General features: G+C 56.5%; 4 protein-coding genes across 4 annotated transcripts in view; 2 read left to right on the top strand and 2 right to left on the bottom strand.

Annotated features, from left to right (window-relative positions):
* Positions 1-1,211, bottom strand: part of PTSG_00923 (uncharacterized protein) — a 4,456-nt gene extending 3,245 nt beyond the window's left edge. Inside the window, exons 1-3 of the mRNA XM_004998338.1 lie at positions 849-1,211; positions 561-645; positions 128-331 (exon numbers count right to left, since the gene is read on the bottom strand). Coding sequence (XP_004998395.1) covers positions 128-331; positions 561-645; positions 849-1,013 — 454 coding nt within the window. The 5' untranslated portion in view covers positions 1,014-1,211. The remainder of the gene's footprint in view (positions 1-127; positions 332-560; positions 646-848) is intronic.
* A 52-nt stretch (positions 1,212-1,263) lies between these two features.
* Positions 1,264-2,901, top strand: PTSG_00922 (uncharacterized protein; the record flags this gene model as incomplete). The annotated part of the gene is made up of 3 exons (XM_004998337.1): positions 1,264-1,641; positions 1,882-1,945; positions 2,185-2,901. Exons 1-3 carry the CDS (start codon positions 1,502-1,504, stop codon positions 2,899-2,901), a joined length of 921 nt encoding a protein of 306 aa, XP_004998394.1. The 5' UTR covers positions 1,264-1,501.
* Positions 2,902-3,165: 264 nt separating this feature from the next.
* On the top strand, positions 3,166-4,517 carry PTSG_00921 (uncharacterized protein; the record flags this gene model as incomplete). Its single annotated transcript, XM_004998336.1, has 4 exons — positions 3,166-3,573; positions 3,796-4,032; positions 4,203-4,298; positions 4,446-4,517. Exons 1-4 carry the CDS (start codon positions 3,367-3,369, stop codon positions 4,515-4,517), a joined length of 612 nt encoding a protein of 203 aa, XP_004998393.1. The 5' UTR covers positions 3,166-3,366.
* A 188-nt stretch (positions 4,518-4,705) lies between these two features.
* On the bottom strand, positions 4,706-13,309 carry PTSG_00920 (uncharacterized protein). Its single transcript, XM_004998335.1, has 9 exons — positions 12,451-13,309; positions 12,100-12,180; positions 11,703-11,774; positions 11,292-11,417; positions 11,023-11,087; positions 10,790-10,840; positions 10,304-10,411; positions 9,100-10,033; positions 4,706-8,808 (listed from the first exon to the last, which is right to left on the bottom strand). Exons 1-9 carry the CDS (start codon positions 12,986-12,988, stop codon positions 5,147-5,149), a joined length of 5,637 nt encoding a protein of 1,878 aa, XP_004998392.1. The 5' UTR covers positions 12,989-13,309; the 3' UTR covers positions 4,706-5,146.
* Between the last annotated feature and the right edge of the window lie 1,099 nt (positions 13,310-14,408).

The following is a 14,408-nucleotide window of genomic DNA, read 5'->3' as shown; positions in this document are numbered from 1 at the left end:
ACGTACGTACGTACGTACGTACTACTACCTACCTACCACACACACACACACACACACACACACACACACACACACACACACACACACACACACACACACACACACACACACACACACACACACACACCTCCTGGCTCGACGCCGGCCAGCACGGCGCGAATGGTGGTGACAATGCGTTGCGCTTGCTCGGTGCTCTGGCAAGCCATGGGCACAATACGGTCAACACGCTTCTTGCCCCTGTGCAGCAGCGCATACACCTCAACCATGGGCTGGCCGCGGCGGTTCGTGCCAGATTGGACGCCATACACGTCATCAAAGCTGAGATAGCCGGCTGCAAGTGTAGATTTGTGGACGAAGTGTGTTTGAGAGTCAGCGCGACTGGCGGTTTGAGTCAAGTGGGCGCTGCGAGGTGCAGCACAGGATGGACCGCTTCAAGCATACACAAGTACAGCAACCAAGCGCCCATTGCACAAAAGCACATATGCACGGTCAGCAGCACATGCATACACTGAACACACGCACACGACACAATGCAAGCAAAAGGTATCTGCGCTCCACACCTTTCGTGGTCCTTCGCGTTTGGGGTACCACGATGAGTTCGTTGGTGGTGATCTTGACGGTCACTGGCTTGTTGTCGTGCTTGACCTACATGAAATAATACGCGAGAGAAAACAACAAGAGAGCAAGAGGGTCAGTGGTTTCATGAGAGTGTCAAACAAAAGGAACGAAACCGTCACCAACAAGCTACACCAGCAACAAGGCACACGGCACATTCACAGTGCGTTGTGGGCGGGGGGAGCAGCATTTATCAAAGCTTATGTTGCTACACTTGTGTGTTACAGTCACACCTCTTCAGTCAAGACGACTTGTCCTTGGTCAGCCATGGTGATAAACTCGGCAGGCGTGATTGGGGTGAACGGCGCTGGAACAGTGGCGACGGACACAGGTGCTGCAAATCCAAGCGTTGCAAACGCAAGCAGGCGGTACCAAACCACCCACAACAACAACAGCATTCACAAGACACGATATCCTCCAACTGCGCTCGGTTTGATCTATGTTGTGGTGGCCTGGTGTGAGATGCGTGATGTGATCCCTCGTGGCAGGCAAGCAGGCAGGCAGGCTCGAGCGGGCTTGCAGTGGCTCGTGGCGGTGTGTTTGTGACCTCACGACAACACAGCAAAACAGCAGCGCGCAAAACGAGGCTTGACGATTGACGTATAATTTCATGCGTTTTTCTTCAATGCCTGGACAGAGGACAGCAGCTTGTTGCTTGTCGCTTGTGTGGTGGTGGGTTGCGTGAGTGTCATGTTTGTGGGGTGCTGTTGAGGGGTGCTGTTGAGGGGTGGTGGGTGGTGGGTGGTTGTCGGCTGTGTGTTTGGTGAGCATGCTTCCTTCTTGTCAACGTTCGTACGTCACTGTGCCATAGAGTTGAGCAAACAGTGGTGTTCAAGCTGCGCACCGCCACTGTGTGACGTGTACAGCTCTGCTCTCACCGGCTGACATGTCTTTCGTGTGTCCGTGGGAAATTTGCGTGGGCAGACCAAGGTTGCAGCGCAGCAGCAGTGACAACTTGAAGAGCAGAGGAGGGGGCTTGCTTGATTCAGACCTTGCCATGGGTTGGTTTTGGGGCAACAGCGGCAGGTATGTTGATGTGTGTGTGTGTGGGTGGGGGTATGGGTGTGGGTGTGTGTGTGTATGTGCGTCTGCGTGTTTGTGCGTGTGTCTGTGTGTGTCTGTGTGTGTGTCTGTGTGTATGTGTGTCTGTGTGTGTGTGTTTGTTCATATGTGTCTGTGTGTGTTCCTGTGTTCGTGTTTGCCCTTCCTCCACTCCCACTCCCACCTCACAGTCTTTGCCACACCTCTGTGACATGTGTGAACCAGACGCCCATACTATGGGTTCGGCAGATACATGGGCCATTTCACCCCGGAGACAGTAGACCTCAAGGTGGGAGAAGAGATTCTGCGTTGGATGCTTCACATGTACACACACACACGTAAACCCACCCGCTCACTCACTCCCTCACTCACCCACCCACCCACTCACTCATACACACTCACTCACTCACTCACTCACGCACTCTCACTCACTCACTCACTCATTCGCACACTCACTCCCCCCCCCCACACACACACACTCACTCACTCACTCACTCACTCACTCACTCACTCATTTGCCCGAGACAGAAAGACCCGTTTTTCTTTGAACCGAGCGAGCACGAGTGGGTGCGGGATGTGGAGGCCAACTGGACGGTGATTCGCGACGAGTTGGAACAGTACTTGAACCGACACAACAACTCGCTCATCCCCTACTTTGGCGACCACCTCATGAGCTCCAAGAAGTGCTGGCGCGCACTGGGCCTCAAGTTCTGGAACATCTACCACCCGGAGATGCCCAAGGTGTTCCCGCGCACCATGGCCATCTTCGAGCGCATCCCGCACATGGTCTCCGTCTCGTTCAGTCAGATCCAGCCCAACTCAGCCATCAAGCCGCACTTTGGCGACACCAACGCCAACTACCGCTGCCACCTTGGCCTCGTTGTGCCCGGCACGCTGCCCGAGTGCGGGTTCAAGGTTGGCACGGAGCAGCGACCGTGGCAGGAGGGCAAGGTGCTCATGTTCTGCGATGCACACTTGCACACGGCGTTCAACTACACGGACAGACCACGCTTCATTGTCAACTTTGATGTGCTCCGCCCGGAGTTTGCCCATATGGAGACGCGTGTGTGCGCGACGGCGCTGGCAGCCATCATCACGCAGAAGGTGTGGCAGTGGCTGCCGTGGGTCAAGAGCTCCCCCATTACCACCCGCATCGTGTACAACCTCCTCACATGGATCATGCTTGTTCCCATTGGGACCGGTGTCGGCGCACACACCGTCTACAAGATCCTCGCCGACGAATAGCGCTGTTGTTGGTGTTGTTGTTTTGTGTGTGTGTGTGTGTGTGTGTGTGTGTGTGTGTGTGTGTGTGTGTGTGTGTGTGTGTGTGTGTGTGTGTTTGTTTGTGTGTTTGTGCATGTGTGTCTGTGTGTCTGTGTGTCTGCCTGCCTGCCTGCCTGCCTGCCTGCCTGTCTGTCTGCGTGTGCATCGACTCTCAATCTCCTCACACTCTCCCGCCTCTCGATTCGCATCCGCAAAGACCGCTGTTTGTATTTGAACTCCTCCTGTTGCATTGTCTCCGCTCGCCCTTCTACCTCCCACACTGCGTAGCAAAGCATAGCGTGCGCTGTTACATTACTGAACCATCCTTATCATCAACGCTCGCAAGAACCACATCGTTGTGTTGAGTGAGCCACTCAACTGCCATCTCACGGCACATTCACAACAACAACAACAACAACAACAACAAAGCGGACAACACCAGCGAAGATGGTGCAGTGGTTGAACATACCTGGGATTCGGGCAGCGTGGAGGGCTGCGCGAGATGCATCGGTCATTGCACCGCACTGCGCTGTGACAGACATTCGCCAGTGCAACTTCGCAGACCTGCGTGCGCGCGGCTATCGCTATGTCATCTTCGACAAGGACAACTGCATTGCGCTCCCATACTCCAACACATTGCACTCCCTCGTCAAGGTGGTTTGTGTGTGTGTGTGTGTGTGTGTGTGTGTGTGTGTGTGTGTGTGTGTGTGTGTGTGTGTGTGTGTGTGTGTCTATCTGTCTGTCTGTCTGTCTGTGGTCTGTGGTCTGTGTCTGTATCTGCCTGTGTCTGTCTCCGTGCGCGCTTCCCTCTCCGTCACTCCTCCGAACCCTGCCACTAAGGCTGTGTTTGCTCCCCGTTGCGCTGCCTGCTTGCAGGATGCGTGGGCAGAGTGCCTCGGAGCCTTTGGCAAGGAGAATGTGGTCATCGTGTCCAACTCCGCTGGCTCCTGCGACGACAAGGGGTTTGCAGAAGCTCAGAGCATCGAGCAAGGGTTCGGTGTACCCGTCCTGCGCCACCCATCCAGCAAGAAGCCGGAATGCATCTCAGACATCCTTCACCACTTTTCCATCACACAAGACGACGCTCACCGCTGCGTTGTCATCGGCGATCGCGTACGTTGTGTGTGTGTCTGTCTGTCTGTCTGGGTCGACGTCTGTGTGTCTGTCTGTCTGTCTGTCTGTCTGTCTGTCTGTCTGTCTGTCTGTTTGTTTGCGGTTGGAGCCGTACACCTCTTCGCACCTTATCATCAACGTGCATCTACACCCTCTCTTCACGTTGACAGTTGCTGACGGACGTGTACATGGGCAAGCGGCTTGGTGGCCTCACGATCCACACGCAGCCATTCACTGAACAGGGCGACGCTACCACCGCCATCGTGGTACGCTTGCCTATCTGTGTGTGTGTGTGTGTGTGTGTGTGTGTGTGTGTGTGTGTGTGTGTGTGTGTGTGTGTGTGTTCGGCGGCTGCTTGCACCGTTTCCGCTCACTCCCTCCTTCTGCTACTCCACCACCACACCCCCCAATAGGTGCGTCGGTTTGAGAACTGGCTGCTGCGAACGGTGGCCAAACCTCTGGGCTTCCCACCAGACCCACAATAGCGCTCTGTGTCTCTGTGTGTGTGTGTGTGTGTGTGTGTGTGTGTACGTGTCTGTGTGTGTGTGTTTGTGCGTGTGTGTGTGTGTTTGTGCGTGTGTGCGTGTCTGTACGTGTGTGTGTGTGTGCGTGTGTGTGCGTGTGTGTCTGTATCTGTATGTGTATTGATCCAGCTGTAAGTGCTTCAACACAATCCTCATCTCGTCACGTCTGCAAAGGCATTCGGACGTTGTCTGTATTGTGTTCACGTGCACCACACGTGACCATCGTGCAATAAGATCATCAAGCAAGCGCGCACACGCGCAAACAGGCCAGCAAGAACGGTTGATGCTGTGAAGACACAACAACAACTGAGACGACAACAACAAACACCACCAACAACAACAACCACATCACTCCATGTATGCATGAGAGCCCACTGAGAAGCAAAAGGAGAAGCCCAAATACAAAGAAGAAAGGTCAGTCAGGTCGGACAAGACGAAGCAACGCTCCAGACAGACAGACGGGCGCAGTCTGGAATCGGTGATCAACGCATGCGTTATCCTTCACTATCGCATACAATCCCTCTCAAACCAACCAACACCAACACCAACACACACACACACACTTCTCACTCAACCACACTCAACCACGGTCAAAACAGCAACGCGATTGGCTTCTTCCCGCCTTGTTGGTCATCGTCACTTGCCCCGCGTGCCCCTGCTGCTGCCTGCGGCTGTGGCCGCTTCGCTCTCGGGCGAGCGATGCTTGATGGTGACAGCGGCAGCGTTGCGTGGTACTCCACAGGTTCAGACACAAGCAGCGAGGCAGCCGTCGCTTTTGGCTTTGCAGGCTGCTGCAGCTGGGCCTGTGGCTGTGATGGGTGATGGTGGTGGCGATGTTGCTGCTGTTGTTGCTGGTGCTGTGCGCGTGTGTCAACAGCCGGTGCATGCTGCCGAGCGCGTGTTGTGTGATGCTGTTGTCGTCCGGCGGCAGACAGGAACTGCTGCGGGTGGGCCTGATGAGCACCACCACCACCAACACCGACACCAACACCAGCACCAGCATGGGCTGGCAGTGTTGAAGCTTGCAGCGCTGGTGGTGGCCCAAGCAGGGACGGGTGCGGCTGCTGCTGCGGCGGCACAATCCACTGCGCCTTACGATAGTGGTACTTGGGCACACCGTCGTGGGGGCCTGGCGCGATGTAGCTCACGCTTGCTGTTGTCTCGTGCGGGGCTTGGAACGACACGTGCGGTTGTATGTGCGGCTGCGACGCAGAGTGCTGCAACACAGCCATGGGCGCTACGTGATGTTGACCAACAGCAGGTGCGGGTGCTGGTGCTGGTACAGAGGCCGTTGCAGTAGTGCCTGGCACGTGCGTGTGTCGTGGGTGGAGGTGTGCCGGTGCTGATCGCTGACGCGCAACGTGCGCATGCGGGCCGCGCGCTCGGCCCGTCACGTGCGTGTGTGTGTTTGCACGTGGATGCGAGAGAGCGGATGCTTGCTGCTGCTGCTGCTGCTGCTGCTGCTCAATGCCAGCGTGCGATGTGTTGGGAGAATACGGGAGCCACTGCGACGCCAGTGACTGCACCACATACGACGACGACGACGAGAGTGTGTCGTTCTCATACAGCGGTTCGTGCTGGCCTGCGATGGGCTGGCGCGGTCCGCCCCACGACATCCACCGGCTCCTGCTCCCGTCGAAGCTGCCGCCCACAGCACTGCTGTTGCCAGTCGTGTTGATGGTCCAGTTGTTGCCTGCAGGCACGGACGAGCTCAGCGGCGAAATCGCCGCCGCATGAGGCACAAACGCGGGTGCGCCACGAGGCCTCAACGACAGAGTGTCGGCTCCTGTGCCATAATAGTCATAGTCACCGTTATGGTTGCTATTTGCGTTATTGCTGATGGGGGCGGCACGGGCGTGCTGCACTGGCTCGTGTGCTCTGGTGTCATGATGTCTCTCTGGTGATAGGCCCAAGATGTCCTGTGCCCACTCATCACGCGACACCAGCACCTGCGGTGTCTTCTTCACGGCCTGTGCTGACCGCTGCTGCTGTGGCTGCTGCTGCTGTGGCTGCTGCTGTGCGGCGGCGCTGGCGATGCGGCTGTTGTTCACGGGATCGCGAATCACTGCGCGCGCGAATCGCGGTCGCCTTGCCGCCGCCGCCGCAGTTGTTGTTGTTGTTGGTGCTGGTGCTGGTGCTGGTGTTCGTACTGATGGTGCAGTCACATCGTCGTCTTGGACAGCCTCCACGCAGCTGCTGTTGTGGTGGCGAGGAGACGGCTTCAGCACTGCATCGCTGGCATCGCGCATGGGTGTGCGCTTGGGCTGCGTGGTGTTGAACGAGCGGGCAGCAGCCGCTGCGACCGGCACTGCGGTAGGCCGTGTCTCGGCTACCACGCCGTCGTCGCCCGTGCTATCAACAAAGACATCACCAGCAGCGTCAGCATCATCATCATCATCATCATCATCACTCTCCATTGCGGGCACGTCTGGTTGCGCGCTCCTGTCAACGATGACATGCCCGTCGCCACTATCACCGTCGTCGCTCGCGTGGTCCGGTGTGTCGGCAACAACAGGCGACGCCACAACAACGCGCTGTGCTGCCGTCGTGCCGGTGGCAGCCGCAATGGACGGTGCAGCCAGGGATGATGCGGGTGCGAGAGAGGAGACACCATCGCCACTTCTGCTTGTGGGCGTGGTCACGGCGACGGGTGCGCTCTCAACTTCAAACACGCTTGAGTCTGTTGTCTCGTTCTTCTCGTCGGTAGCACGGGCGGGCGACACGGTGTCGCCGTCAGCAGCGAGAAGCGGCGCTACCCGCCGTGGACTCACACACGCGCCCTCGCTCTCAACCACAACTGCATCAGCTGCGCCGTTGCTGGCAACGCTGCTGTCGTTGCCGTCGTGTTCCGGGTAGATGGACGCGCCGGCACCCGTCGCCGTCGGCTGCACGTCCACACCTTCAGCGTGGCCTTCGACAACTGCGACGCTCGCCTGAGCCTCTTCTTCCTCCTCGTTCTCCTGCGATTGGAGTTGGGGCTGATGCTGCTGCTGAGGGTGGTCGTCACCATTATCGCCCTCAGGAGCAGTGGCAGCAGTGGCAGCAGTGGCAGCAGTGGCAGCGAGACTATCATCATCGTCACCACCATCGACATCGCCATCACCACCATCACAGTCGTTGTCGTCATCAGCAGCGGCGGCAGATGAAGCCGCGCTGACCGTATCATCAACACCATCGTGTTCGTCGTCCTTGTGCTCATCGCCATCGCCATCTCCAGCCAGCGGTGATTTGCCGACCGCTGCAGCGTGGTCGCCCCCACCATGTTGCTGCTCCTCTTGCTCCTCTTGCGTGCTTGCATGCATGGAAAGCGGACGCGAAACGGCTGGAGACTCCGGTGCACTGGATGGCGCTTCCACAGGCATGGTGGATGCAAAGTCCACAAACACGAGCTCGTCCGCCAGTGTCAGGCCATCCTCAGAGCCACCATCACCATCGGTCTCATCGCCATCATCGTTGTTGCGCAGCTGTGCGCGTCTCAGCTCCTCCTCCTCATCCAGCTGCGCCAACAACAGCCGCTCGCGTTGCGCTGCGCGCATGGCGGCTGCGGCCTCCTGTTTCTTGATGAGCGAGTTGGCAAGCTCAACCTCCCACGCATCGTCGTGTATCGACATGGACAGGTCCTGCCACCCCGTGCGAGACTGCGGGCGCGATGACGGCGTGTGTGCTGTGCCGTTGGCATCATTACCATCGCTGTCGGTGTTGGCGCTGGTGTTGGTGTTGTGGTTGTGGTCGTTGTCGTTGTCGTGTACAGCCGCGGCCGCTGCTGGTGTGCTGTCGTCGTGATAGGCTGTCTCCGCCGCCACATCGTCGTGCATTTCAACGTCCAGGACATCGGCTTCATCATCAGCAGGCATGGCTGGTTGCAAACCATTCTCATCAGCACCGTCAGCACCGTCATCATCATCAACGTCACCAGGGACCATCACCTGCGTTTCCTCCACAGCGCCAACAGCGGGCGCGGGTTCGAGGATCACATCGCCCTCCACCGCTGCCAACAGCGCCGCAACTTCCGCACCATCACCATGGCTGTCATCATTGTTATCATGGCTATCATCGTCGTTGCCATCATGGGCCTCGTCGACAATCCTTGGTGTTGTTGTCGCTGGGGTTGTGGCAGCATCAGCGTCGGCATCGACCTTCATCTCCTCCACCACCTCCGTGACCAGCTCCTCCACAAGCGCAGAGATGTCGAGGTTGAGGTTGAAGCGCACGTTGTACTTCGTCTCCACGATGGGCGGCGGCTTCACCACTACTGCGCAGTTGTTGCAGGTGCAGGTGCAGTTGTGGGCGTGAGTCGCATGTGTGTGTATATGTGTGTTTGTTTGTGTGTGTGTGTGTGTGTTTGTTTGTGCGTCTGTGTGTGTGTTTGTTTGTGCGTGTGTGTGTGTATGTGTGTTTGTGTGTGTATGTGCGTCTCTGTGTGTGTATGTGTGTATGTGTGTTTGTGTGTGTACGACGGTCTGCCTCTCTGTATGTTTGTGCGCACGTGTACAAGATGAGGTGACGAAGATGAGATGACGAAGAGCAACAGCAGAGAACAAACCTTCTTCCACTTCTTCCGCTGCGGCCGTTGGTTGTGCTGTCACACCCTCTTCTTCATCGTCTCCCTCTTGCATGTTGTCAATATCGCCGCCATCAGTGGCACCGGGCTCATCGCGCTTCCGTTGAACGGGCACAGCCGTGTCAATGTCGACATCAATCACCACGTCCTTCTCCTCAACAACCACATCCGGTTCGAGCATCACAACACGCCGCTCCTCTGTCATCGGCGCTTGCGTCTCATCCCCACGCGACTTCTGCCCCTCATCCTCTTCCTCTCCCCCGTTGTTCACGTTGCCTTTCCTTTCCTGTTGCATCTTACTCTTCTTCTGCTGCACTGCTGGCGCTGCTCGGCGCGTCTTCTTGCTCACCGTCGACTCCTCTTGTTTCCCCTGCTGCTGCTGCTGCTGCAGCTGCTGCTGCTGCTGCTTGGCTGTGTCGCCTGTCTTGTTTGTGCGCGCTGCCTTGCTCTTCCCCTTCCCGCCCGTGGTCGTCTTCGCTGGCGGTGTTGCAAGCGAGGCCTTGTTACCACGACCACCACGATCACCACGACCACGACCACGACCACCACGATCACGACCACGACCACCACGACCACGACCACGGCTACGGCGAGCACGCTGCTGCTTCTCCTCCATCTCCTCCTTTTTCTTCTTGTTGCGCTTGTGCTTCGCGAGCCAGGCAACGGTGGGCGAGGTGAGCGAATTTCCTGGCCGCGCACCCGCGCCTTTCTTCCTGTTGCCGCCTGCTGACGATGCTGCTGCTGAGGACGATGATGGTGATGATGACGATGAGGGGGAGGATGATGATGGCACGGTAGCCACGGTTGCCTGTCTGCCCAGCGCCGGGCGTTTGCCGGTTGCAGACTGCGCTGATGACGGGCGCGATGGCGTAGCGCTGCGCGTCGGGGACCGCGGGAACGGGCCCTGGGGGATGCTCTGTGATGTGGTGACAGTGGGAATGTAAAAGCGGGCGGGGTGTGTTGTGGTGAAGTGTGTGTGTGAACATGTGGTGGAGGGAGATGTGTGAAATTTTGTGTCAATGTGTGTGCAGACGTGTGAATGTGTGAACAGACGTGTGTGAAAGTATGTGTGAAGGTGTGAACATGTGTGGTGATGATCGTGTGGTGATGTGATCATGTGAGCAACAACGCGCACAAACGGACGCACACAAAAACCCTGTACATGATGCACCCCATTGCTCCTCACCTGCGGGGCGTACGATGGGTTGTTTGGGAGGGTGGCGCCGCGCTTGAGGCGGCGGACCTGATTCGGCTTCATCTTCCGGTACTCGTACTTCAGGCCAGCCGTAAACTCCTGGCATGCGCGGTGTGTACACGTGTGTGTGTGCGTGTGTGTGAGTGTGTGTGTGAGTGTGTGTGTGTGTGTGCGTGTGTGTGAGTGTGTGTGTGTGTGAGTGTGTGTGTGTGTGAGTATGTGTGTGTGTGAGTGTGTGTGTGTGTGAGTGTGTGTGTGTGTGAGTGTGTGTGTGAGTGTGTGTGTGTGTGAGTGTGTGTGTGAGTGTGTGTGTGTGTGTGTGTGTGAGAGAGAGAGAGAAAGGGAAAAACAGAGAAAGGGAGAGACAGAGAGAAAGGGAAAAACAGAGAAAGGGAGAGACAGAGAAGGGGGACAGGCAACTGCCAGCAACATCGCTCGTCTTTGCAGGCGTGAACCGTGTTGGCGGAGAGGACCAACCTTGTAGTCGACAGTGCCGCTGTTGTCGTTGTCCCACGTCTTCACCAGCAGCTGTGAGGCAGAGATTGCAGCGTGCACAGAACGGTACACATCGGTCAGTTGTACACGACATGCAATGAAACCCAGTTGGCGCAAACGAACCTGCACACTCGTTTGCGAGGAGGGGGGACAGCGCAAAACACAATCCGACACACGTACACACACACACAAACACACATGTATGGATGGCTGACCTTGATCTCGTCTGTTGTCATGTGGATGTGTTTTGAGTCCTTGATGGCGCGCATGACTTCTTTCGCTGCGGGAGGGATGACAGGCGAAGTAGGGGCAAGGTAGGGGCAAGGTAAAGGTAGGGGTGAGGAGCAGTGTTGACATGATGACATGTGACGCACCGTAAGTGCATTTCCGCACACACAGACACACACACACACATACATACATACACACACACACACGCACAGACACACACAGAGCCCGTCAGAAGCAGACGTGTGCGACTGACTTGTGAGGAGGCCGTCCCCGTCGCGATCAAAGCGCTGGAAAAACGTGCGCACAGTCAGCTTCTCATTGGCGAGCAGGCTGTTGACTTGGTCGTTCCACTTGCGCGACACAGACTCAGGTGTCAGATCTGCGCAAGATGGGGGGGGGGGTGGTGAGTGGTTGAGAGAAATAGTCAGACAACAGGGTGTGTATGCTTGTGTGCGTATGTGCCCGCGTGTGTGTATATGCTTGTGCTAGTGTGGTGTGGTGTGTGTGTGTGTGTGTGTGCGTGCGTATGTGTGCTTGTGTGCTTGTGTGCGTTTGTATCTGTCCGCCTGTCCCTCTGCCTGTCCCTCTGTCGACTGTGTATCCAGCTGTGGGAACGTGCAAGGTGTATGGGCAGTGTCAGGGCAAACGATGACGAATGACGGACCGTCAACGGTGCGGTTGAGTTTAAAGGCCTTGGTCGCCTTCTCCAGCGCGTGGCGCGCAACCTTCTGCTCAACTGTGGTATCGTCAGCGTCGTGATGATGGGAACAGAACCAAGGGTTGCAACCAGGATGAGGGATGACTTGAAGTGCAAACAACAGCAAATCTTGCACACACACACACACGACACACACACACACAAACACACACACACACAAGCACACACACACGCACACGACAAACACACAAGCACACACTCAAACACACACACACACAAGCACACACACACGCAAACACACAAGCACACACACACGCAAACACACAAGCACACATTCATGCACGCACGCACACACACACGCACACACACACACACAAGCGCAGACACAAGCAGCTAGACTTACATGGTGATTGCGATGTGCGGGCTTTGCGGTATTTCCAAGCGGATTGGAGCATTTTGGACACGCGGCGGCCACTCGGCGTCACTGCCATTGGACACAGGGTAACATGTGACGTGCATGTGTGACACTCGAAGGTGAGGTGTGGCATCACACACGCAGACAAACATATTGGACGCAGGTCTGCGTGACGGATGGTGGCAGGTGCGACTGTGCTCAAGAGCAGCACACGAACGCCATGCATTTCACAGGGCACGGCTGCACAGGCTTGCCTCAAAGGAGAGTCACACGAGAGGCGGGGGGGGAGCAAACAACGACAATGTGAGCGCGAATGCGATCGCTACTGCGATAGCTTACGTTCGGCCTCTGCGTCGCTGGCGCTGTGGATGATGCTGTCAACACTGGCGATGGAGTGTGTGTCGCTGTCACTGTGACCGTCCGAGGACGCGATCGGAAGCGACTGCGACACACGCAGCTGCCGCTGGTCCTTACCACCATCATCGTCGTCGCCGTCGTCATCGTCATCTGTTGTGGGCGGCGCTTCGAATGTGACCATGGTGACGGGAGAGGCATCCTCGTCGATGGAGCCACTGGTGCCGATGGCGTGAGGGTTCTCCAGGGGAACGGCGTCAGGACCAAGTTGGTCAGTGTTGTCGTCTTCCTTGTCGGCGGCTACGATATGGGGCTGGTCACTGCGGTCTTCCGCCTGTTCATCTGCGTGGTGTTCTTGCGTTTGTGGTTGTTGTTGATGTGCATGTTGTTGTTGTTCTTGTGGTGCAGTGGTGTCTTCGTCCGCCGCGGGATGGTTGTCGTTGCTGCTGTCACTCGGGGTGGCTTCTTCCTCGTCGGTGATGGCGGACGCACGCCGCATCTGGCGACGCTCACGCATCGACATGATGGCTGCAGCTGTTGTTGTTGTTGTTGTTTATGCCGCTGTGCCTGTGAATGACCGTGCAAGTGGCCGCTCGTGGTTGGTTCTGGCAGTGTGCTCTGTGTCTGGGATGGTATGTGTGGCAGGGCACAGGGGAGGTGGCGTATCCGTTAGCAAGGCAAAGCTGAAGCAAAGCTGAAGCAAGCAAGCGACAGGGCTACAGGTAGCTTGTCGCAGTCCTTCAACGAATGCTCCTCTCGGTCGCTTTCACGCACAACAACAATGGTAGTGCCAGGCACGACGACGATATTGGGGGGGATGTGTGTGCGCGCACCACCAACAAACGAAATTGCTGAGTCAGCACAAATCAAAAAGCAAGAAAAACGACAGCAGCGACAGCAGCGACAGCGACAACTGGCAACGCGACACACAAGAAGCAAGCAAGAGAGAGAACGATGTGAGTGCTTGTGCTGCTGGTGCTGGTGCTGCTGGTGGCAATGGCGATGCTGATGTTCGTGTCATGTCACAACATTGTGTGTGTGTGTGTGTGTGTGTGTTTGGTTGTCATTTCGCCGTTCCATATATCGTTTGCTGTGCTGTTTGTTTGTCTGCGGTTCTTGTTTGATTTGACGAGTTGGCGTGTGCCACCATGAGGTCGGCCATGCGTATGTTTATGTGGGTGTGTGTGTGTGTGTGTGTGTGTGTGTGTGTGTGGTATCCTTGTATCCTCGTTGGATTGTCGTTGGTTGTGGTTGATCCGTCCTTTGATCATCGTTTGGTCATCGCAGCTGCTTGTGTTTTCCCTTCTCATGTCATGCCTCATCTGCTCTCTGTCTGCAGGGCGGAGGAAGCACGCAGCGACTATCAGCTGGCGGACACCCAGCGCCAAGTCGATGAGGTGTTGCTGTTGTTCTTGTTGTTCTTGTTGTTCTTGTTGTTCTTGTTGTTCTTGTTGTTCTTGTTGTTGTTCTTGTTGTTCTTGTTGTTCTTGTTGTTCTTGTTGTTCTTGTTGTTCTTGTTCTTGTTCTTGTTCTTGTTCTTGTTCGCGCACGACTTCACCTATGCCTTCTTCGTATTCGCCTCATCCCCCTTCTCCTTCGTGGCCCTCGTTCTGCTGCTTCTACTTCTCCTCCTCCTGCTCTTCCATTTCATCTTCCTTCTACTTCTCGTACTTGCGCTCACGTGTCCCTGCACCCTCATCCGCTGCATGCACGCACACTGTCGCACTCTCTGTGCAGGTCGTTGGGATCATGCGCACAAACATGGAGAAGGTGTTGGAACGTGATGCAAAGCTGACAGACCTCGAGGACAGAACAGGTGCCGTCACATGTCGGCCTGTCCGTTTGTCTGTGTGTTGTGTGTGTGTGTGTGTGTGTGTGTGTGTGTGTGTGTGTGTGTGGTCGTGTGTTGTTGTTGTGTGTGTGTGTGTGTGTGTGTTGTGTGT

This window comes from Salpingoeca rosetta (assembly GCF_000188695.1).
Source record: "Salpingoeca rosetta unplaced genomic scaffold supercont1.2, whole genome shotgun sequence".
Lineage (NCBI taxonomy): Eukaryota > Choanoflagellata > Craspedida > Salpingoecidae > Salpingoeca > Salpingoeca rosetta.
The sequence above is the reverse complement of the archived record's forward strand: the minus strand, read 5'-3'. Positions and strand labels throughout refer to the sequence as shown.

What these genes read in the sequence shown, in the direction of transcription:
- PTSG_00920 (XM_004998335.1), bottom strand. Translation starts at nt 12,988, where the DNA reads ATGTCGATGCGTGAGCGTCGCCAGATGCGGCGTGCGTCCGCCATCACC. An exon ending in CAGCGACGCAGAGGCCGAAC is followed by an intron (nt 12,181 to 12,450) that starts GTAAGCTATCGC and finishes GTCCAATGGCAG; the next exon opens with TGACGCCGAGTGGCCGCCGC. An exon ending in CCGCACATCGCAATCACCAT is followed by an intron (nt 11,775 to 12,099) that starts GTAAGTCTAGCT and finishes ACGATACCACAG; the next exon opens with TTGAGCAGAAGGTTGCGCGC.